At 37.0% G+C, this 24786-nt stretch overlaps 1 protein-coding gene and 1 long non-coding RNA gene across 2 annotated transcripts; both read right to left on the bottom strand.

Moving 5' to 3' along the window:
• Window positions 1-1658: 1658 nt before the first annotated feature.
• Window positions 1659-14982, bottom strand: LOC140236696 (translation initiation factor eIF2B subunit beta-like). The gene is made up of 12 exons (XM_072316619.1): window positions 14915-14982; window positions 14106-14231; window positions 13102-13308; window positions 12137-12191; window positions 11395-11454; window positions 9853-9999; window positions 8921-8980; window positions 7644-7777; window positions 7101-7161; window positions 5970-6029; window positions 3826-3962; window positions 1659-3108 (listed from the first exon to the last, which is right to left on the bottom strand). Exons 2-12 carry the CDS (start codon window positions 14183-14185, stop codon window positions 3036-3038), a joined length of 1074 nt encoding a protein of 357 aa, XP_072172720.1. The 5' UTR covers window positions 14186-14231; window positions 14915-14982; the 3' UTR covers window positions 1659-3035.
• A 1163-nt stretch (window positions 14983-16145) lies between these two features.
• LOC140236685 (uncharacterized) lies at window positions 16146-24585 on the bottom strand. Its single transcript, XR_011901782.1, has 2 exons — window positions 23406-24585; window positions 16146-22070 (listed from the first exon to the last, which is right to left on the bottom strand). It is a non-coding gene; the product is annotated as an uncharacterized lncRNA (long non-coding RNA).
• Window positions 24586-24786: the final 201 nt, after the last annotated feature.

The raw sequence follows: 24786 nt of genomic DNA, 5'->3' as shown, positions 1-24786 counted from the left end.
GCATGGGCTTAATGAAAATAGAGTGTGTGGGTTTACGATTATAGTGTATGATTGATTAGCCGTATCACTACAAGTAGACACGTGTAGTTACTATATATGCATGCCAAGAACGAACCTTTGCACCAGCACCACACACTACATATAAACCAACCTACAGACCTCACATACTAATCACTACTCACGTCTAGTCAGCTCTCTCTCAGGAAGAAGATTAAAAAAGAAAAGAAAAGAGAAGAGCTACAACCTCGATGTACATGTAGCTCTACTGGGACTCTAACCTTTCTTTAGGTCCTTTGGGGAAAAAAGACACTTTAGTTGCCATCAGACCTCGTAGATGGGGACAGCAGATTAGGCACAGGAGTCTGGCTGTGCATGACACACACTCAGTTGAGAAAATTTTGGCGACAAGTCACTTTAACATGGCATATGTCTCTGCTGCATAAAAGTTACCTTCAAATACATTACAGTGGACTCCCGTTATAACGAAGTCCTCGGGACCGGCAGTTTTCTTTTGTTATAACGAAATTTCGTTATAACCGAATGAATAAACAATAAAAATACATAGAGTTGATAATGTTGCAGCCCTAAATTTTATTTCGTTGTAACCGGAATTTCGTTATAACCGTGTTCGTTATAACGGGAGTGCACTGTAGTTATTTTTTTGAATGGGACCTACTGGTACACCACTTTCTTGAGTAGGAAATGCTCTGCCCACCATTTCCCAATTGAGGGAGACTACTGTTTCACACTGCACAAGAAATCAAAATTATAGATACATTGCAATATTTGTATTTACATGATACTTTATTATTTGACAACTTGAGCATAGTAGCTGGTTTGCCTACAAAACAAACTGTAGGATCATATGAACGGCATAACTCGATGATTCCAAAAAAATCAATGACCCTCATAGCAAACATAATGCAAGCTTCCTTTCTACAGGCACACATCACTGGAGTGTGTCCACAAGCACAAATATTGCAGCTTTACATGCTGTATATGTGCAGGGTACATTTCACGTTATCAAGAGATGGCTCCTACCTGGGTCCTTATTTCTGAACTCTGATTCCTCTTCATAGACCTACATAATCTTAGCTGGGGTCCCATTGCCACTGCCAATTTGAGCTTTAGTCTAGAAGCTTAAAGGGAAGATAAACCCCAAGAGCAATGTGGATTGAGTGAAAGCAGCAACATTAGTAGAACACATCAGTGAAAGTTTGAGGAAAATCGGACAATCGATGCAAAAGTTATGAATTTTTAAAGTTTTGGTGTTGGAACCGCTGGATGAGGAGACTACTAGAGGATATGACGTATGAGTGGACAACAATACAAAGAAAATATAAAGGAAATTCAACAAAAATTCACTTTTCTAGAATCATGAAAGAGCAATGGACCAACCTCTTTCAGAAAGCAGGGGGAATAATTGCTACCCTTAACATATGTCAATATCAAGTTGATGGAATTTGTAATTTTCATGAAAAATTGATTTTTGTAGAATTTTCTTTATATTTTCTTGGTATTGTTGTCCACTCATACGTCATAACCTCTAGTAGTCTCCTCATCCAGCGGTTCCAACACCAAAACTTTAAAAATTCATAACTTTTGCATCGATTGTCCGATTTTCTTCAAACTTTCACTGATGTGTTCTACTAATGTTGCTGCTTTCACTCAATCCACATTGCTCTGGGGTTTATCTTCCCTTTAAGCATATAAATAGAATATATAACAAGCATTTGAAACACTTCTTAAAACTGCACATACGAACATTTGTGACCTTGCATTACAAAACCGAAGGAAAACCACTAGGCAAGACATTTTTTATCTTTTCCTGTAGGACACTTTTTAGGATAGATTTTCAGCTTTAAAATGACATTCGACTCATAGAATGTCATATTCCCAACCAACTGAAAATACCAACCCAAATGTGACAGTAAACACAATCTCTTGAAACACTTCTTTCAAAGGAAAGGGGCTCTGAAATCAACAGTCCATTAAAGTGCAGTGACTCGCACATAATACATTATTATAATTAAATCATACCATAATATCTAAAAGATTTAGGCAAAAGAAGGATTACTCCTTCAGAAAATATAAAGGCATGGTAGTCAGCAGTTTTGATCCAAAATATGTCTCAAATATACACTTGAATGGTCATTGAATATTTTACCTGTTCATCTTTTTTTTTTTTTTTTTTTTTTTTGGTGGATCTTGCAATGCAGGGTCACACATACCGGTCTCTTGCAAAAATCATGAAAAATCTTCAAGGGATATTTTGTGTATCAATGGAAAATTGTTTGATTGGTCCAAATTTGGCAAAGACTCCAGTGAACTGAACCATGGTCACTCGCTGCTGTATGATCAGGCAAGAGCACTACTTGTGACACAAGGCAGAATGCTCGGACCAGACCAGTGCCTTACAGGCCAGGTTAGGAGATATGCAACACACACACCTATAACACAATACTGCCTGTAGTTTCATGCTGGATCCATTTCAGTCCATCTCTCTGCATGAAATTTGAGGCAAGTGCCGGATTGAATACAGCCATGTGTATCAAAAGCAGGCATGGGCTTGTGGTGTCAGTCTGACACTGCTAGACTCATACAGTGCCACGCAGAGTGCTGGAAGGCAAAGCCACACTGAACCCTTAAACAAGGAAATGGAACAAATGGCTCATTCCCAATGCAGCAGTGTGTGGCGGGTGGCCAAGACGTACACTGAAATGGTCAAGCAAGCATCAATGGATGCGAGTATGTTTGTCAGTACTAAGCCTCTATCAAATTTAATTTTGCAGCAGTTTGCATGTTCCCATTCTCAGAAAACATTAACAGGGGATAAATACCTACTTCCAGTAAGTCTTCAAAACCAGTCCTTCCATTAAAATGTATCAGGTTCCGTGTAAACTTTCCACGCCAGGGCTGACTGCTTATCCCCAGCCTTTCTTTATCACGGTGCCTCCATGTTAGTCACATGGAATATTTATTGTCCTTGTTAAAAAGACTTGGAGGAGAGACTAGCCTGCAGTATATCTCTAGGATCAAAGGTCCTGATCGTCTGGGTGGTAGAGTTCACTGAGGAGCCGGTAAACATACGAGGGCGCATTTCCACCACTGCAAGGGAAACCAAATGGCAAGTATACATCATCATTTATGTGTACAACACCAAAATCTGTTCAGTATGTTAACATATCAGTTCACATTTGGGTTAACTGTTCCACAGTGATGAAGTCGACAGAAAATCGAATATTCATATCAATACCAGAGAACAAAAGATCTTGGTCACGCTGGCAATGGTATCAATGAATTTAAGAAGGAAAGGTTATATAGTCTCATGCACTGCATGTGTGTAAACTCAAAGGAAATATTGTAAATTCAAGAGGAATTTTATTTTTGACTGCAAATCTGCTGAAAATGCAAAAATCTGTAACCATACTCTTGCCTATGGTCATCTAAACACGAACTTCTGATACAATTATTGCGAATTTTGTGTTTAATTTGGTGACATAATACAGTATGCTGTTGTTCATTCAAAACCCATATGATCAACAGATTTTGACATGGGATTGCAAAACAACAACAACAACAACAACTGTTATGTTAATGGGAGTCACCTACAACATCTTTTTTTTCTTTCTTTTTTGTCAGGCCTACTATTTCAATGTAAACTTACCTTGCTGTTAATCCACTACACAGAAAAGACTTGTAAATAGAATAATTCCTGACATTCCTCTCAAATTACCCCCCTCCCCCCCCCCCCCCCCCAAAAAAAAAAAAGAATAAGAAAAAAGTGATGAAAGCAATACACATCAAAACAAAAAAGACACTTACATGTTGGATATGAAAAGGGTGACAAGCTCAGGGGGAACATAGTCAAAGACTGGGTTGTGGATGTTGACCTTTGCCATCAACTCTCCGTCAGAATAATCCAGGATCTCTTGGGGGGACTCAAACTTGTTGAAAGCATCCTAGATGAAATCAAATAAACACAAATGATACTATTAAAAACAAACCAGTCAAGAGATTTTCTTTCACTGAACTCTGATGAGAACATAATATGATACAACAACAAACACTATTTCAAATACATTGACCACTTTATTCTACATTTCCTGTGTTGTACATGTGAAGTGCATAAATCATGTGCATCATTGAAAACAATCAGCATTGATTATTAAATCTTTCATTAATCAAATCCTGTTCCCTGATTGGTCTACAAAGAGTCATGTGACCAAACATAACCTTTGCTATGTTGAAGACAAAATGACAATTTATTGAGAACTAGAAATGTCGCTTTGGCGACTGGTATGCCTCCGCCATAATGCATGATTTTCCCAATAGGTCTAGATAGTACATGTGGACAATGTGTGATTACATTTAAATTGGCAAAATATTGAAATGACAAGTTTGTCACAAATGTGTTGAATGTTCACCTTCCTTGACCTAGGATTTGGATGAATTAATTGGATGAATAGGAGAGCATGTATCTAGGGATTTAAGGACTTTAACTTGACTTTGACCCATTCATACATTTAGGCATTGAGTAATTTTCAAGGTACAGGTGTGGAGAAAAAGTGCAATTTCTGAATTGAATAGCAAATTGTTACCATTTTCATGTGGCCCTTGACCCTAAAATTCATAAGATAATCACTTTCAGGTAGAACATGCATAATATGTACTAAGTTTCAAGATAACTTGAGCCACTTCGAGATATGGAGGAAAAAGTTAGTTCAGCACTTTCACTTGATCTTTGACCTTTTGACCTTTGAGGCAAAAAAAGAAGGAAAAAAAAAAACTTTTTAGAGAATTTCTATTAGGTTACACATGCATACACCAAGTGTAAAAAAATAATAACCCTGCTGGCATTGCATAAATATGAGGGAAATAGTAAAATTTTGAAGTGTTGCACTTGACCTTTGACCCCTGACCTTTGACCCCATGAACCCTACATTCTCTAGATAATCACTTCCAGTCAGTACATGTATATACTATGTTCCATGAAGATACCTTGAACAATTTTCCAAGGCACGGAGGAAAAAAAAGAAGTTTTGATATTTTTACTTGACCTTTTGACCTTTGACCTTTGACCTCATGACCCAAACTTTCACCAGAGACTCTTAATTGGGTAATACATGTATACACTAAGTTTCAAGAAAATATCTTCAGGCATTCAATAGATATGGCGAAAATAGTGAAATTTCATGTATTTGACCCTGACCTTTTGACCTTTGACCTTTGACCTCATGACGCAAACTTTCACCAGAGAATCTTAATTGGGTAATACATGTATACACTAAGTTTCAAGAAAATATCTTCAGGCATTCAATAGATATGGTGGAAATAGTGAAATTTTATGTATTTGACCTTGACCTTTTGACCTTTGACCTTGAGCATGTGCACCCAAAAGTTGATAGGCACAACTTCACCCCCTAATACACATACATGCCAAGTTTCATTAGGATACCTCAACAGGTTTTGATAGTTACCTTGTCCACAAAATTCATTACGGACGGACGGAAGGACGGACGGACGGACGGACGGACGGACGGACGGACGGACGGACGGACGGACAACCCGAAAACATAATGCCTCCGGCACCACTTCGTGGCGGAGGCATAAAAAGTGCCATACCATATTAACAAGGTAGTGTGCGTAAAGTGCTATCGGTATCGGCCTCATAGATCACTGTGTATACAACAAAACTAGAGGAAAATTTACTGTGAGTGGAGATGTTGTTATCTTTTTATATGGTGTATTTCAAGGTGTCAAACAAATATATCTTGCTCTGTTTTGAGCCTCTAATAAATCTACAGAACTCACAATTTGAACTAGACGCTTTAAGTGCATGGCACATGTGTTTACTATCATTTAATAAAATTCATGAGCTTCAGAGCACTCATCTAAAAATTACGGAATTTGATTGAGATAAAAAGATGAAATGGATGACATTTCTCTGCATAAAACACTTCATTTACCTGGTCTATACTGCACAAATATTCTGGTGAAAGCTTGAACATTGGAGTGCACACAATGAGCTGCAAACAAAACATGACAAAATGAGAAAAAAAAAGTTAATGGTATTTGATAATACATCTGATATCAATAAACTACCTATGAACATTCTACTGCTATTTGACAAATGGCCATTTGAACTATTGCAGAACATATGTTTTTGAACTGAACACTTTTGAATGTTGGACGCAACTCCAGCACATTACTGCACTTAGAAATTTCATGAAAAGGGGGATACTGTAAAAGTGGTTTCTTTCGCGTACAGATACTTTCGCGGTTTCCATCGGTGCCAACTTTTTCGCGTGTGTTTAAATTCGCCGTCGGCAAAATTTGTGAATTCACAGTCGGCAGAAACTGTTTTATTTTGCACATGAAATCCCAAACTATAATCCAATTATTCTTTTATATATTAGATAGAAATTAAAATTAAATGCAGGCTTACCTGAAATCCAGTCTCTCGAGTACTTAATAAAATGCTTGTACCTACATTGCACGGTATCGCTGTGTGTGTGTTGACCATCAATACACTCAATGCGTGGAATCTTCATGTGTGCATGTGCGCAATAGCGTTGTAACAAGCTCCGAGTTCAAAACATTTTCGCGTGATGTTAAATTCGCGGTTCAACTTCAAAGTGCGAAAAGCACAAAAATAAAACCACCGTGAAAGAAACCACTTTTACAGTCATCATTTCAGTTCTGGACAGTCCTAATTTTTACACGCTTTAATATACTGTAAATGCAAACTAGCTGAACAACATTTTACATTTCAACTTCACTGGAACCAAATTGAATACTGATCTCAACACCTCATTTCAGCATAAAAATAACTTTGTCTAATCGGACAATGAAATAATCTTTGCATATCTATAAAATCGTAAGGACTTACAAATTGATACCTAACCAAAAAAAAAAACAAACAAAAACAAATTGATGGACTTGAAAAAATACTTTTAATTTATGCACGATCGACTTCAGCAAGGTTGACTGTAGAATGTAGCCCTCAAACACACTTTAATTTCACACTGTTACATGTTGACTAACACACATCCCCCTCCTCTCTCATTATCAAATGTATGTTGGAATGATAGACTCACTGGTACTGAGTGGTGTTTGGCAGCTAAGGCTAGGGCATGTGTCCCACAGATTGCCTTCAGCCTAGAAAAAACAAACAACAACAATCATGTGTAAAGACAGTAGAAGTCTTTCAAATCCACAGGGAGCATTTCTTTTTAATGATGTAATCTAACATATGTCTTCTACAGACCCATATATAATTTTGATGTGAGGGGTATATTCTTCAAACTGTATTCTAATGGGAAAATTTTAATGATGATCTATATGCAGTCAACTGAAAATTTGTGAGGGAATGACCTTATTACCTTAGTCTCTTTGACATACCAATGGTTAGTGGTTATGGTCAGTATTGCTGTTTCAAGAAATTATGGGAAACAGTAAAATATTATAACTTTATTTTATACTGTATCATAATGAAAACTTTCCATTCCATTTACATGTTTCCATCTTTTTATTGAAGTTTAACAGAAACATGGGAGTAAATCCGCACTTAAAAGGCAATATCACCCAAGCGCTTAAAGGGACCACGCGGTTTGATTAAAGGAGACTGCTTAATCACTCACCCGCCATTGGCCATGACGGTGTGTGTACCGATGATGACTTTGTTAACCCTTGACATCATGGCAAAGACTGCTGAGTCTGTGATGACTGTTGTCTCTATGTCATGCTTGGCTAAGGTCACAGCGAGGTCATGACCCTGAAGGGTGAGATGATCAACAAGGACAACACAAAACAAACAGAAAATGATAAATATGTAGCAATGTGACTAACAGGAGTAACAGAAACATTGTAGAACTATAAGAGAAAAAAATATAGTCATGAACACTTTCTGTGATTACAAAGCTGTGGAGATAGTGATGAGAACAATTTTATCTTCAATTCTGCATGAATATTCCAAATCATAGCATAGCACTGTAACACACAGAGTGGAAACTTCAAAAAATTCTCCAGTGTGTAATCCCAGTTTTGCTTGGGTAAACCCATCTAAAATGGTCCAAATACTACCATTGATAGCATCATACTCCCACCTTAAAAAAATATTTTACCCAGTCATATTCATCATGAGCATAATCCCTAGACTCTACATGAGCATACCATGGTAAGATACCAATGCCAAACTAAAAAAGAATTGGGAAGATATAAACAAGAGGAAATGGAAATTGCTTATAATTACAGTGACAAGCAATTTATCATCTTACATGTGTACTTTCTGAAGGTTGTTGTTGTTTTAAAGACAAAGGAAGAGAGAGATAAAAATTGGGGCCCCATACAAAATTTGCCCCAGAAAATACTAACATTAGTTATGTTCAGACGACAAGCCCTAACCTCGAGGTTAAGAAACCTCAAGGTTAAGCTCTTGCCCCCTAACTTTGACGTGTGTCCACACGACCAATCTTAACCTCGAGGTTACGAAACCTTGATGTTAAATTCCTGCCCCTTTGAGTGCATTGATTTTTGTGTCCACACGGTGCTTAACTACGACTGAAGACCCCCCGCGGCTCGTGGTTAGAGCGCTAACCATAAGATTTCTCGTGGCTCTTAACATCAAGCTAACTTCAAGGTTAGCTAACTACGAGTGCATCTTCACGGTCCCTAACTACAAGCTCTAACCTCGAGGTTAAGGCTTGTCGTCTGAACATAACTATTAAAACGAACATTATAAATCTTAGAGATATTAATGACTAAAAATACCTTTCAGAAGGTAAGTTTTAGTGTATGACAGTATATTGATTATGTGTCACATGTGTCACATGATGTGTCACATGACTTGAGTCACATGAGCCTGTCACTCAGATATGAATGATGCCCTCCTGCATCAACTGGCTCACAGTCCACTCACCTTGTACAGTGGGGAGCACTCCGCTACAATGACATGGAACTTTCTTTTCCTTGCAGCATTCTGCAGGTAAAATCACATCTCAAGTCAAAGCCAAGAAATAGCAACAATATATTTCTACACTTGCATGGCCCAAACAATGTTATGCCTTCAGTATCACAATTTGACATCTTCGTTCATGGATCATGCTTGTTGCAATATGTCGTTTAGATTTCTTCTGTGTGATTACTAATATTTCTGTTGGTAGCATCAAATACTATTTAACTTCATGGAAGGTTAATATAATTAAGGAAACCTGGGGCATTTTCATTTTTGAGGGACTGTAAGTGACCATAATCATAGATGTTAATGCAAAATGATCATTATCTGATCACAGCCATTGACTTGCATCATTCTCTCAATATATCAAGTGCTGGTATTTATTTAGACTTTTTGTTGACACTCTTGCTGTCCAACTCCTACACTCTCACGCAGGGTTGGAAATGAATATGATTCCTCCAACTTGCAATCATTTAAGTCATTCATTTAACAGTTACACTTCAAAATTAATGTGATCTCCACATTGAAGCTGAAAGAGATTCCGATGTTATTATCAGTGAACTCAGTAATACACAATTACCAGCTACCTAAGCATATCATCAATTAGACATTAGTTTCAAACATTATTTGATATTTACTAAGGATTTATACACTGATGTTATAATAGAACTGAGAATGTAAGTATGTGTATGTGGGGAGGGGGATGTAGTGAAAGTACGAAAAGTCATATCAACATCTAACCTACATCACACTAGTTAAATTTTTTGTCAAAAAATAATAGCCACTGTTTTACACTTCATGAGTTTGTCAAGGAGCAAAATTGAGATGAAATCACACCTCTGATGGGGAGGGGTCAAACTTAAGCACATTCAGATCAATTATTGTCTGCCACTTACCAGGAGGAATGCTTCTAATGTCCTGGACTTTCCCAGCGTCATAATGACCTCATTGGAGTGAATATGTTCTAGTGCTTGGCTGGCGATGGCATCAGCACTGCCTTCCAGCTCCGATAATAGTTCATTGATACTCTCTATGACTCTCCCCTTTAATGAGAACAAGGCAAAATAAGTTAAGAAGAACTGGATATGTCGCTATAGCGACTGATATGCCTCCGGCATAATGCATGGTTCTCCTAATAGGTCTATAGTACAATGTCTTGACAATGTGTGATGACAGTTTCAAACAATTGGCAAAATATTAATATGACAGGTTCGACACAAATGTGCTGAATGTTTTCCTAGAACTAGGTTCAATTGGACGAATGATTAAAATGTCAGAGTGCAGGTATTTGGGGAACTGATGATTTTTACTTGACTTTTGACCCTTTTATAAGTTTATGCATTGAGTAATTTTTCAAGGTATTGAGAAAGAGTATAATAATTTCAGTATCAAATGGGAAAATAGCATTATCTAAACCTGGCCTTTGACCTTTGACCTCACAGTTCCAAAGAGAATCACTGTTAGGTTGAACATGCATAAATATGTAAGTTTCATGATGATACCTTGAGTTACTTTTGAGATATGGAGGAAAAAGTGCAATTCAGCACTTTCACTTGACCTTTGACCTTTTGGCAAGAAACCTCCCACAGAATATATATTGGATAATACATGTATACATCAAGTTAAAAAAAAAACAACCTTCATTCATTGCATAAATATAAGGAAAGTAGTGATATTTTGAGAAGTTGACCTTGACCTTTGATCCCCTGACCTTTGACCCATGACCCCCAACTTCTCTAGATAATCACTGCCCATCGGTACAAGCATATATACTAAGTTCCATGAAGATACCTTGAACCATTTGCGAGATATGGAGAAAAACATGAAATTTCAATTTTTTTTTACTAGTCAAAATAACGTGTGACCTTTGACCTTTGACCCTGTGACCCTAAAATCCACACAAAGTATTATCCCCCAAGGATATACCCTCATACCAAGTTTGATGTAAAACCACCACACGGTTCTTGAGATATCGACAAAAACAAAACGGGACGGACGTACGGACGGACGGACTACCCGAAAACATAATGCCTCCGGCCACTTCGTTGCGGAGGCATAAAAAGTGAGGTATGAATACAGTAATCTACGGACTACAAGCTGTTAGAAATATGCCAAGAATTACTAAAACAGTAACACATTGAAAAACTCTTAAATTTCCAATTTCGATTCAAAGAACTCTTATAGATTGGATTGATTCACATACATTTCAAGTAAACACAAAAGAATCCTCTCTACATGATAAAGGGATGACTTCTTGGGCATTGTCAGAATTGCTAAACATGTGTTTTTCTTGCATAAGATCATTTTACATGTCCCCTCAAATGAAAACAAAGAATCAAATGAAATACACTGAATATGAAACAGGGTGGACATAAACATTCCTATATATTCTTATATTCTAATGTGCTTAATGCTCAATTTGATTGTTCAAAACTCACCTTTAGATTATGACATGGGGTGCTGAAATCTTCCACTTGGCCTTCTGCAAGCAGCATTTTCTGTTGACAGGTACACAAGGAAAGTTTATGAACTGCACTGTTATCACACACAGTAATTACATGGTGCACAGGGCATGAGATCACACTGCAGTGCACTCTTGTTACAACAAACACCATTACAACGAAATTCCAGCTACAATGAAGTAAAAATTCAGGCTGTTACATTATCCGATCTATGTTGTTTTTTATTGTTTATTTGTTTGGTAAGAACAAAATTTCAATTTGACATGAGAAAAATGCCAGTCCTGAGGACTTCATTGAAATGGGAGTCCACTGTACAAGCTTTATAAAGTTACAATTCATGACACTATACTGGCTAACACGAATCCAATCAAGCCATACATGCACATGACTGGGTAGATTATTATTTACTCATAAATTTATCAAAATTGTTAATGAAGCATCCTGAGAAGTTCTGGCTACTCTTAACTGTCATAGGCAAACCCCTCACCAATGTCTGTGGGACAAAACTTTCAGGAAAATGAGTATGGTTGCCTACAGAAACAATCCCCAGTGCTATCTTATCATAAAACTTGTAGGCCTATTATGGTATGCCATGAGCAACAAGAGAGTCATACAAGCATAAATACATGTACAGTTTCTGTTAAAGCTCAGTATGTTAAGCATGCATGTTGACATTATTTGAAGAAGCCTCTTCTGTCTGTTTTCCCAGGAAACTCACGTGAAGAGATTCCTGGGGATCTCCAGAAGAATCAACACCCTGGCCTTTGATGATGCTGAAAGAGAGACGAATAAATTCATACCGGTATTCTTTTTTAAAGCGTACAATGAAAGCTATGGTACACATCGGAACTTAACATGAAAACTAGACATTCTTGCTCTCTTTGGCTAGAATAAAACTGATCGAATGTTCATAGGAAACAAGGATTGTATTTAAATTTTATGCTGTGCAGTAACAAGATACAATATTCAAACTTAATTTTGTATCCTAATGTTGACCCTCTCCATTAAAATGACACAATTACATGTACATATAGAGCTATTCCACACTTGGGAGAACATTTCAAGGGTGTAGTGCAGATTTCAAATGAATAATCCAAATCAAATCTTTTGTTTTGTATTAAAGTATAATGATGAATACGCATCTATTCCCTTGAAAGATGGAGACACTGAATTGTTTCAATTCAATGTATTCTAGGATATTATACATCTTTCGAAGTATTTTTTTTTTCTTTTTTCTTTTTAAGCTCAGCCATTCCACAATAGGACAGACATTTTTTGAAGCATGTAGCATGAATGATGAACTCAAGTGGCATGGAGCATCCCCATAGTATCAAATAAAATTGATGCACCCTATGTATGCCATACAAGATGTTGACCATACAAAAACAGAACTCGAAATGACATAACCTAATCCACTCAGGGTAGTCTATCAGTGAAAGCACTGGTCTCCAGGAGAGCCTCTTTTTTATTTCTTTATTCCTCCCCCCCCCCCCCATGTCTTAATTCCCTTCATGCTCCCATTTAGACACTTGAGCCAAGCGGAGGTCAGTGATAAATTTCCCTAGATTAGCATAATATGCCAGGCAAAATTTTAACGTAGACCTCAGGAGCATCATATCCACTATACCACAGTGCTTCATCAATGACAAGGATTCTAAGGTGATGCGGCTTGAATCCCCTCACCTGGCGTATTCCTCCCGGATGATCTTTAGCACCCTTCGCACCATGTTCCCCACGGAGGACTCGGCTGGCTGGGCACTCGTCATCCTCTTCCCCACCTGTCTGATGAGGGCCATTAGCTCACCCGCATGGGCCCAGCGACTCCCCGATATCACCCTCCTCATGAGGGACAATGTGCTGTGAGCAACATCGTATGAGCCTTTCACATGACTGTTGAAGAGTTGAGAGTGGGGGGAAAGTGCAAAAACTACATTGTACTGTGTCATCATGATATCTTAAAAGAGGGTTTCTTCTGTAATGATTTTAAATTTATTAGGTTCAGCAAAACCGTATGTTGTAACTCCTGTAGATGCAGATTTGTTTTGTCAATTTCAAACTTTCTAAAATGCACAGGTACCTGTTCTCCTCAATACACTCTCCCTTTATAATGCAACAAGTAATAAATTTTCAAAAACAGTAATAAATATGTTACAAAAGCCCTTGATATATTGTATGAGTTTTTTTGAAAGTCTGACAGAGAGGATAGTAGCGCTATAACTAGAAAGTGAGTGCCAGGAAAAAAAAAAAAAAAAGGCCAAATAAATAAAAGAGCTCCATCTACATACGTACCGTTATATAGTCATAACCAAAATTCTCAGCACACACACACACATACATACATATACATATATATAATATATATATATATACACACACACACACACACACAAATAACTTTACTGAGTGAAAGCAGAAATGGCATTTGCTTGATACCATCCAGGTGACCAGCAGCAACTAGATACCATTTATGCAAGATAGGAAAAAAAAAGTAAAATGCTTGCAGTATAAAACATGTGAACACACAAAAGAAAAAAACAAACAAAACTGCACTGGACACCATCCTGGACACTCGGACATCAAAAAAATAAACATGAATGACTCTAAATACAATTTGATTCCTTGTCAGCAAATCACTATAGACGTCTATCACAACTCAAGTGTCAGGAGGCACAGGATTTATTCCTCACCCTTGTTTGAGCTCTGCTGTGAATGCATCAATTCTCTCCGTCAAGTCCGCAGACAACTGAGCCTTGCCTTCTCCTGGCATGCTAACGATGAGTGTAGCTAGTGCTCGAGTTTCACAAGGGCAATATCTGCACATACAATTTATATGGTAGAAGTGAGTGATGGAATGTTAGAATCGGCATTGCCTTTGCCTTTGGGAGGCTGGCTCAAAGTGGCTTTAATGACGGTTCATGTGTATGTTGTGACAACAGCACAGATCTGTGTACCCCACCCCCCTCAAAAAAAAAAAAAGAAGAAAAAGAAGAAGTTAGATACGACTCTAACGTAGTAATAAACTAACGTTAGAACTTTTAAATACATACCGGGTAGGCCCTAAACAGTTAGGCCTAATAATGCCCTAATTCAACTAGGGTCTAATTGCTGTCGCTTTGAATAGCGTCGGTCAGGATGTCAGCAACTGCATTTGACCGGAAGATCAGTCTGTATCTGGTAGTCTCAGTCTGTCTAAATGTTAGAGTCTAAACGTTACAAGTACGATGGGGAGCGCAAGCCAATCACACAATAGACTGCTCTAACTATATTAGAGCCAGAGAGGTCTAATCTTAGTTAGTTACTGACAGTTTAGTATATTGTAATGTCACATATTTTTAAGGGTATGGGACTACACAAAAGATACAACGAAAAATATCGAAACGCAAAGTAGCACATTATTTAGTGGAATAGGTCGTATGGGTATTGTTCATCCCCGGAGTCAACATCAGCTAACAAATGTCGGCAATTAGTCTTGCTACACACTAAATCACTTCGTTACCTCAAAGTAAACGCAAGTTTACTGGCTCATCACGACCCATTCACACAACCAGAAGACGATTTCCCGCACGCAACATCTGGATGGTCTAAGTTAGAGCATCAGTGCTAACTGGAGAGGGCAGTCGACCAGGCCGATCCCACATACCAAAATTATCAAGAGTTCTGTGGTTGGCACTCGTGAGGTGTGTGCTGCTGATTGCATCAGCCGAATTGCGAAACGGTGGGTCGGAACCACAGAACTCTTAAAAGTTCTGTGGTCGGAACGGATCGAGTGTGTAATTACTCTTAAAAGTGAAGAAAATGGCCACCAACAGTGGGAAAAAGACGTTAACCGTATATGTATCAGAATGCATATAGCACAGATAAGTGCATCTTCAGTATGTATAAAGAATCATTGAAATACAAGGGCGGATCCTATTTTATTATTCCGTTAAAAAAAAAAGGGGGGGGGGGGAAGGCGTACACGCCCCATTTTTTTTTTCTTTTGTTTTAAAAAAAAAAAAAAATAAGGGGCGCCCTTTACGCCGCCCCTCTGGATCCGCCCCTGATAGGCCCTATACCTTGCAAAATTATTTTTCCAATAGTTCTCGGTGACTGGCTTCTCAATGCTGTTCGTTGATTGATTTGGTAGGGCCTAACATAGTCGAAAGCTATAAAACAACGGAGGAAATATGACAAATTGAGAAGGATCTGAAAACAAAATCAAACGAGGTCGTTGTTGTTTTGTTTTGTTTTATTCTATTAAATTGGCTAAAAACAATTGATTAAGTCGACAGTGGCTTCCAGCACTAAGGCTTGGACCAGAGAACATAAAAATTGTCAATACTGTGGAAATCATACTGACATAACGCTGCCTGAATTGGCACCTCAATATTCTAGAAATAAAAAAGGAAAGCATAAAAGATAACATTCCCTATACTAATCATTATCTACGGAAGCTGTAAAGAACATCATTACCAATTGATGGTCACTAAAAATCAAAATTATATATATGTATATATATATATATATATATATATATATATATATATATATATATATATATATATATATATATATATATATATATATATATATATATATATATATATATATATATATATATAACAATGTGTGTGTGTGTGTGTAGGGTATCCATTCTGTTAATTGAATTGAATGTAACTGACACTTATTTCCGTTTCACCTACTATAATACTGACACAAAATGAACACGCTGAAGTTTGGAACAGAAGTGGTAATGATTTACACATATAATTCGATTTTCAATTCAGATGAATTTATTCCAGTCAGATCAATAAAAAAAAATCAGGGGTACATTATAGAACAAAATAGATATCACAGCGATCTTATGCCGAGGATATGCCCCGAGAAGTTAAACAAACAGGTAACTTGTGTTAGGATCATTATGCCCCGATAATAAAAGTGTAAATAAAATTGAAACAAGAATGAAGTACATACACACATGAACACGCGGACACAAACACATACAACAGAATTAAAAAGAACTAGAGAAAAAAAAAAAAAGCAAGAAAATAGATGCATGTTCACATAGACTTCCCAAATAACAATGTAGGCCTACAACATGCACATGTGCTGATCTATATACCCTGATCAACAATCCTGGCAAATCTTTGATCTTACTACATGTATATTAAAGTGCATTGATGACAGATACTTCTTAAATCCGCTTTTACATACACTGTACATTAATGCCAGAGGTGGGAAACTTGTGACATGCTGGGACAGCGAGTTACACATCATTTTAGTCCAGTGAAACGAATGCTATACCGGTATGACATTGTTCTATGACTTGCGCGGACAAGCCAATGATCGTGTGCTATACAGTATAATCATGAAATTCTCGTTGACGGAGAAAAGTCTGTAAAACAGGATTTCATGGTTTTCTTCAGTTCTGTTTCAGTTTTATACACAGAAACACCTTCTTAAAAAGCAATAGGCCCTATCTTTTACTTATTATCATGAATTTTCATCAGCCTCATTTTATAATAGTATTGTCCAGCATTACTGTTTTATACAAGACCAAAGTTATAGAGATTACTGGTTTTTTTTTATTGAATTCAACCACTATTAATATCAATTTTCACTATGCTAATGACACAAAATAATCACATTGAACTTTGAAACAGAAATTGTAATGGCCTACACACAGTATAACATTTTAAACAGCACATAAGAAGAGATTATAGTAGTTTTGAGGTGTAGAGTAAATACAACTTCATAAATGAAGTTAAATATCATGACATCTTTTTCCTTTTCTCTGGCAGAATCTCGATACTGGTGCCGCTTCATCAAAATATGGAGCATACTATGGTCCACTGTGAAATCCAGCGAGCTGCATGTGATTACTTTTTGTGTAGGTCCTATAACAGAAGAAGTGGGTGGATGTTTTGACCATTTTAAACTTGATGTGTCAGTCACCATATTGCATTTAAAATTGATGTTATCAGCGACTTACACTTTCTGGCAGAATAGACGGAGCGAGCATTCGACAGGTGATGACAATAACTTCTGCCCTTCCAAAAGGGAAAGCGAGTCCGGCAACAGGAGAAGGTATATAAAGACACGGGAAACCACATGTAGAAACAGACACGAAAGAGAAGACCGCGTTGTCTTTTTTTTTTTTTTAAATCTCTGAAAATGTCCCGATGCTATATTATACTCTCCCAAACGAAATGCCAGAGTGCTTTCAAAATGATCCCGGAATCATTTGGGGACAGAGCTTTTGAAGTTACCAGTCAGAATACGACAACGAAGAACAGAAATCAGGATATGAAAGAAAAGAGAAACACGCACAGGCTGCAAAGAATTCAGAGTGAAAAAAAAACAAGAAAATGACAGCAAGGAGATTTTCCAGACTACACCGTACGTCATGCAACAGTTGCCATCTCGGAGAACTTGATTGCAACACTCTGAATATAGGAAGGGGATCGGGAAGCAGTTCGGTCTGTGTTCTTTGATCTGTGGTGTTTACTCTCACAAAGGGGATTGATAGGCCTATACGTACGCATTGATCCATTTGTGAGAAGAAAGCAACATTCAACAAGAAAACTTCGCAAATATTCCTTCTTCTTGGCAAATTCAAGGGACCAATTTCATAAAAAAAAAACAAACAAAAAAAAAAAACAAACAAACAAAAAAAAACACGTCCCGGCATGCCCGGTATCACGCAGGGCTATGTTTTTCGTCTACTTTGCAGAAAATTGCAGAAGCCAACTCGACACAAATCACCGCATATAGAAGGCAGGAAAATTGGAGACTAGCGAAAAAGACATATAGCATTTAGTTGATCAGAAATTTAGTTTTTACTGTCTTCGATCTGGAACAAGTTATATACCTGCCAAATTCCCTTGGCAAAGTTCCCGCAGTCTGTTCTATTCTATAGACGTATGACTCACAGCAACTGTAATTTTACAATCTTTTAATTAGCTACTCAGGTAGGAACGGATGGTGTTTCCTCTCCTTCTCATGAGGGACAGACGAAGCGTGGATCCTGCGAGATCGCTTCACATTTGCATCGTTACTTGCATATGAAAGGGATGTACAACAGGTAGATTTCTTTTGTGACGGATGTGCTGGACAGAACAAGAATTCAGTCATTCCTATAAATGCTAACATTTCATTGAGAAAGAGCCGAACCTGTCCCATCAGTCACAGTGCACTATACCTTCCCACCAACCACGGGCAAAGTGAAGGAGACTCAATGCATAGCGTCATCGAACGCAGCTACAATTTATTGTATCTACAACGGTATAGTATATGGCAAGGAGATCACTGTAACGGCTCAGTTGACCACCAATTAAGATGAATCGTGTTCGTTCTCATCCATATCGTGCCTGGAGGTTCAGTCCAGCGACATCGAAGATACGAAGTTTGCAAATCAGGAGAAATGCATCCTTCGTGTCCGCACCTCTGAAGGTGATCAAACAGAAGATAGGAAGAATTTCATGGAAATCAAGATTATGTAAGGTGAAATGAACTCAATCTTCTTCAAGTATTCTCACACAGATGCGGAGTTCGATGTCACCAGAACAGACTGGGTATAAGAAAGCGTGGAGAAGAGCTTGGTGAAGTGAGACGTCATCCTTTGCATAGAACTCTTTCCCTCTTCAGAATTCCAGGACGTACCTGCAAGCTCTCTGCACGTGATACCACACCTGTAGTGTGGCACCCCGATCATCAGGCATTTCATAAACTTCTTCCCCAAAATGTGCGTCACATTCAGTTTGCGTATACCCTTCTGTACTGTAATTATGGGATATAATATACAGTCCTGAAGGTCACATAAAGCACCACCAGACGCCGCAAAATCACCTGTACATTTTGGAAAAGAATGTCTCATGAGCTGCCATTAAGAAACTTGTCTATACCAGATCAGGGAGTTTACTTCAAATCATACTTTCGTTATTGTATCACCTTGAATTTCACAAACGTTATTTTGCTCATCGTGAGCAACAAATATGTATGAAAAGAACTACTTCATGTACACTGTGCTTGAGGAGAAGTGATTCGAAATCATTGTGCTCAAGTCCGATGTTGAAATCGCTGTCTCACACAACAAAAGAATATATACACTCCTTCCATGTAATGACATAGAAAAAGTACGTCACTCTCAATAAAGTATGTATTTATTTCTTTTTAGCTCTTCTGCCACAAAAAGTGTCCATTATATTATAAAGTTAAATACCTAAAACCTCTTAAAGTATCACAAGTGTCATCTTGTATTATAAGAAAGACAAGCAGGAGGAAACAACACCTCACCGTCCGACATCCTCAATTAAAAAATTATACTATCAAAATATGAAAAGTTCTTACTTGCACCAGTATCTAAAATAGTATACCAGCATAACATGTTATAATTTTTCCTTTTCCTTAACAAGAGTATATCATGAAATACAAATCCAAAATACGTGTTAAGGGAAATCACTCGACTGACCGAACCCTCGTAAAAATTTTTGTCCGATAAATCACTACAATGAAATTCCATATGAGGGAAATATGTAAAGCGTAAAGGGTTATATTGCTAGACTTCAGTAAAGCATTTGATATCAGATTATATTACTTTGTAAATGTAACCAATCCTATGCAATTCGAGGAAAACGTCACATTTATGACATAGTACTATTTGCCTGATGGACAACAATCTATGTTACAACAATGGTACAACATTCAAGTAGGCTACCATATTAAAATTCAACCTTTCATAAAGCTCATCAGCTTCTTTTTCTCTTGAGTAAATGCATCACTCTTTTATCACTTCTTCTCTTTGCCAACAAGATTTATCCACATAACAGTGAACTTGAGTAGATTGGTAAATTCTTTAAAACTTTTAATTGTAGAACAGTAGTTGTAATCGCAGAAAGTGTCAGACATATTAACACATTTAATGGACTTCAACCACCTCAATGCCTATCATATGGCAAACTTTATCCACATCCTTCGATAACTTCTTCGTTTTATTAAAACAGCATATTTCACATTTGCCACATTTCACATAAACCAAATTCTCAAAAATTATCTCGTGTTAAAAACCTATATCTGATTTAAACACAATTATCAGTAACAAAAAGTATAATCATACGCAAACACTCAAATACATATTACAAATCAGTTATAAGCCACATATATAGCGCATGCCAGCAATGCTGACATATAGGCCTACACAATTACAAACTAAAAAACGTGAAATTCATTTGTTTCCATATAAATTAGCACATTCAGCTCGGATCTGTATACATCATGTAGTATCAAAACGCCATCTATCTAGCCATTCCCATATAAAAACACAACAAAAAGTAATTCCTCCTTAACGTTATTAATCAAAATGGCGTAACTTTCTGACAAATTGTTTATCAAACGATTTGACATGGGTCGTGCCTATACTTTTTACTAACCTTTGAGAGAAAGTGAGAAATATCTGTTGAGTCATGCATGAGTGAGCACATATTTAGACAACCATTAGGCCCTACTCCTCAAAAGTTACGATAGCCCCTTTTTAATTTTTTGATTCTTTTGATCAATTTGGTTTCTGGTTTATGTTTCAGTACTGTGCAATTTTTGATTTTCCAGTTCAGCCTTCTGACACAAATATTGTACAAATTTCATGCTTACATTTCCTTTTAATTTATGTTAAACATTACTAACATTATGAAACTCATTCAGATAATTGAAAGAATTAACATCCATCTGATACCGTCTAACCAAAAAGTAAAAACACAATCATTATGTATATAGAAACAAACAAACAAACAAACAAACAAACAAATGAAGTAGCTGTTGTATCATGCCTGCGATTGAGCGCACTCAGCCCCAAGATAAGGCATGCAGGAAATGCTATGATGTACTGCGTTTATGGCACGGATATAATCAATTCTTTACTCTAACAATTTGATTTTGATTTTGAACCACTGTACATGTGTAACATCTTATAGACTTACTTTCCCAAAGAAGATTTAAACTGCTTCGGGTAATTTTTTTTTTTTTTTTTTTTTTTTTTTTTTTTTTTTTTTTTTTTTTTTTTTTATGAATTTGAAGCAGTTTTTCCCTCATATTAACTCTGTAAAAAGAAGCAAATCGAATTACACGTACAACAGACACGAGACGAACTTGCACATAAAACAGTATGAACACAGAGTCATGCACACGTACGCACGCTCCAACACACACACACACACACACACACACAAACCCAACTGCCTACCTGCCTATATCTGTGGCTATCAACCGTGCATATTTTGGAGAATAGATGCGATAAAAAAGGAAAAAGAACACACAGAAAGTGTCCCATATATGTCACCGAATATCAGTCTTTCTTCACTGCTTGCATTACAGTCACCTGTTGTTTTCCATGTGAAATGGTTCCTTGCAAACATAAAGCTTCATTTACAGTTCATTTCCCGCGCCAGTAATCCCTCGAAAACGGTCTCAATCCCAGCGTGGCGCTCTCCTCCGCACTTCCATCTAGAATGCCCCCATCTTCGGAGCATCTCTCCAGATTTTCCCTGTCTCCAGCACCCCGTCACGCTGTATCTTCACAGCCTTCTTTCCCCTTGCCGCATTCATCCAAGCTACTTCACCATGATGATTCAGCATCATCTGCGAGAGAAAAGGTGATGTCCATGTCAACGACCTGCAGCGAGCTGGAATTAAGAAAGCAAATGCTAAAGTTTAAAAAGACTCATGGTTAAAAAGGAAATGCCGAGAAAAAAATGTATATAGGAAAATGAGAAGAGTACATTTAGCCGCAGATTCGGAAAAGTGAAAGATGTTTTTGTAGGCTTTGAGGAATGAAAGCGTTGCAACAAAGATTTTATTGATCTGAATGTGTGTTTATTTGACTTGGGAATACGATGGGAGGTAGAAGGCCAACGCACATGAGAATAGTTGAATTAAATGGAAATTTATTCCGATACTTGTAATACGAATGAAGATGAACTCACAGGAAAACTGTTTATATGTATTTTATACATTATACATACACGTTCGTGTTTCTTGAACACTTAACTGCAGTTAAATCAATATAAATGTACTAATTGATAATTTTTAATAGGGTCTCTGGTACTGTATACAAAAGAGCACGAAACAAAATATTGTTAAGACACGTATCAATTTGCAACTATTTGGCAGATGTAATTTTAACTGTCATTCGGTCATGAAGTTCACAATACTGTTGTCACACCAGGATGAAACAAAAAAGAAGAAAAATTATTCTATGAAATATAATCATCCAGTGTATGGCAAAATTGTGTAAATATATCCATTCTCATTTTAATCAAGATTGAGAAAACAAGAATTACCTTAAAGGCATAATTTACCATTTGCAGATGAAACAAAAATCCAGCAGTAGTGCTTTAAAATAGTTCTAAAATGTGAGTTAGGGATAGAAACAACCACCGTAAAAATTTGAATCTGTATAATCAATGTTAAGTATTGTTAAATACACAAAATGTGAACAATAGTTATAATAAGAATTCTTCCAGATTAAACCGTCTACAGTTATGCTTTATTGAGAAAAATACTGATATCTCCTTATATTTTAGGCTTTACTGCAAAAATTTTATTTGGTAGGATGTTTTGTGATACAACAGACCTACACATGTTGATGAAATTTGATATCTTGAACATTTTGAAAATCACTGCTCCCAAAGGTAAACTGGACCTTTAAATGACATTACCTTCGTATGTGGTACTTTTTTTAATTTATGCTTTTTTTATTCGAAGTGTGCCTGTATGCATGGTATGAGTTGCTGTCTGAAAGCGGAATTTCGGACAATGCCTTTCCTCTGATTTGAGTTGAAGTGAAATACGTGTATGTGTTTATATATACTCCTGGAATGTAAACTTATGGAATATCCAATTCCTTGCCTAAGTTCAGGTAAAAGTACCAACCAACCTGTGATTATCATTGTGATGAAAATAAAAATATATAAAAAATCTTTAAAAACAAAACAAAAAATGAGCAAGATTTCGCCTACCCTGCTATCAAAGCTCCAGTTGACTCCACGGGATGTTATCCATGCAGACATTGAAACCGTCTCTCCAGCTGCCTAACACCACTCTTCCACCGAGTAACGTGTCCTCCTCAATGGACAAAGGTGTTTGGTTTGGAACCACGGTGTGGGAGTGAAGGACGAAGTTAGTAACTGTTTCGCTACCTCTTGGAGAGATGCCCGCTGATCTTCTGCAAGCGATCCTCAAGATAACTCTTTGGCAAAACTCGAGCATCATGTGTGTTTCCTGACTAACATGCATTCAGGTTGATAATGGGACCTTTGAGGGCAACGCCGTATTTACATTTTGTAGAATTAAATCATTACATGTACATTCAGAGCGTTAACATCGTCTTTGTGAATCGATATTCCTCTGAAGTTAATGATTATACGGTACTGCAATAATTAACCCACTTCAAAGCGATGTACAGTACAAATGAAATTACAATAACAGTAATAATGAAAGCATTAATTTTGTTGAGTGCAGAAGCTACGTCTACACTCTACTGCACTGCCAAAGTCTTCAGAAATATAGATATTGAGTCTATAAAACAAATCATTTTTTCAATGTTTGGTGCCAGTTTCCTTTAATATATTTAAGAACGAGGGAGGGGGGAAGAATTCATTTGTTACAATAATATGAAAGTGGGGAAAATATGAAAAGGAGACTTTTTGAACAGTATGAATTGGGACAAGTGCCTGATCCTGCTGCCCTGTTCACCAGCAATTTAAGGAAATTACCCATAGGGTAATTCCGGCAGGCTCATTACTCACAAGGGCTCTAGCAGTAAGAGGCCTTGGCCTAACCATAACAAGACCCCTGTGCGTAAGCATCCCTATAACAATAATGAATCAAACAACATGGAAACATTGTTGCATCATTGATCTACTTTTGAACGAACTGAGCATACTGAAATATTCACAATGACACCTTAATCTTATAGATCATATTATCTTCCCGAGTAAATTTTGTACTGACACAATTTTTTTTCTTCTAAATTTCAATATTCTTTTAGCAGTTCTACCAAGGGGCCCTACTCACATTATGTACAGATAAAAATGTCCTGAACATCAAAACAAAATATAAACAATTACCACAAACCAACCACAAATGTGATACGGTACTCCAAGACCCACAAAAAATAGATAAATACAAACTCAAACATTTTTTACTATTACAACTTGGTAGGGCAATCCAGAAAGAATTGCCACTTCACTTTACCTCTCCCCCTTACAACTTATTATACAATGCCTTCAGACTTCTGACTTCACTATCAGTCCTTCATACAAAAAAAAAATTAATAATAATAACATGGACTTAAAAATACATAACACAAAATAATTTAAACGCACAAATTAGTTGATT

This window comes from Diadema setosum, chromosome 13 (assembly GCF_964275005.1).
Source record: "Diadema setosum chromosome 13, eeDiaSeto1, whole genome shotgun sequence".
Lineage (NCBI taxonomy): Eukaryota > Metazoa > Echinodermata > Echinoidea > Diadematoida > Diadematidae > Diadema > Diadema setosum.
This window is presented reverse-complemented; position numbering and strand designations above follow the sequence as displayed.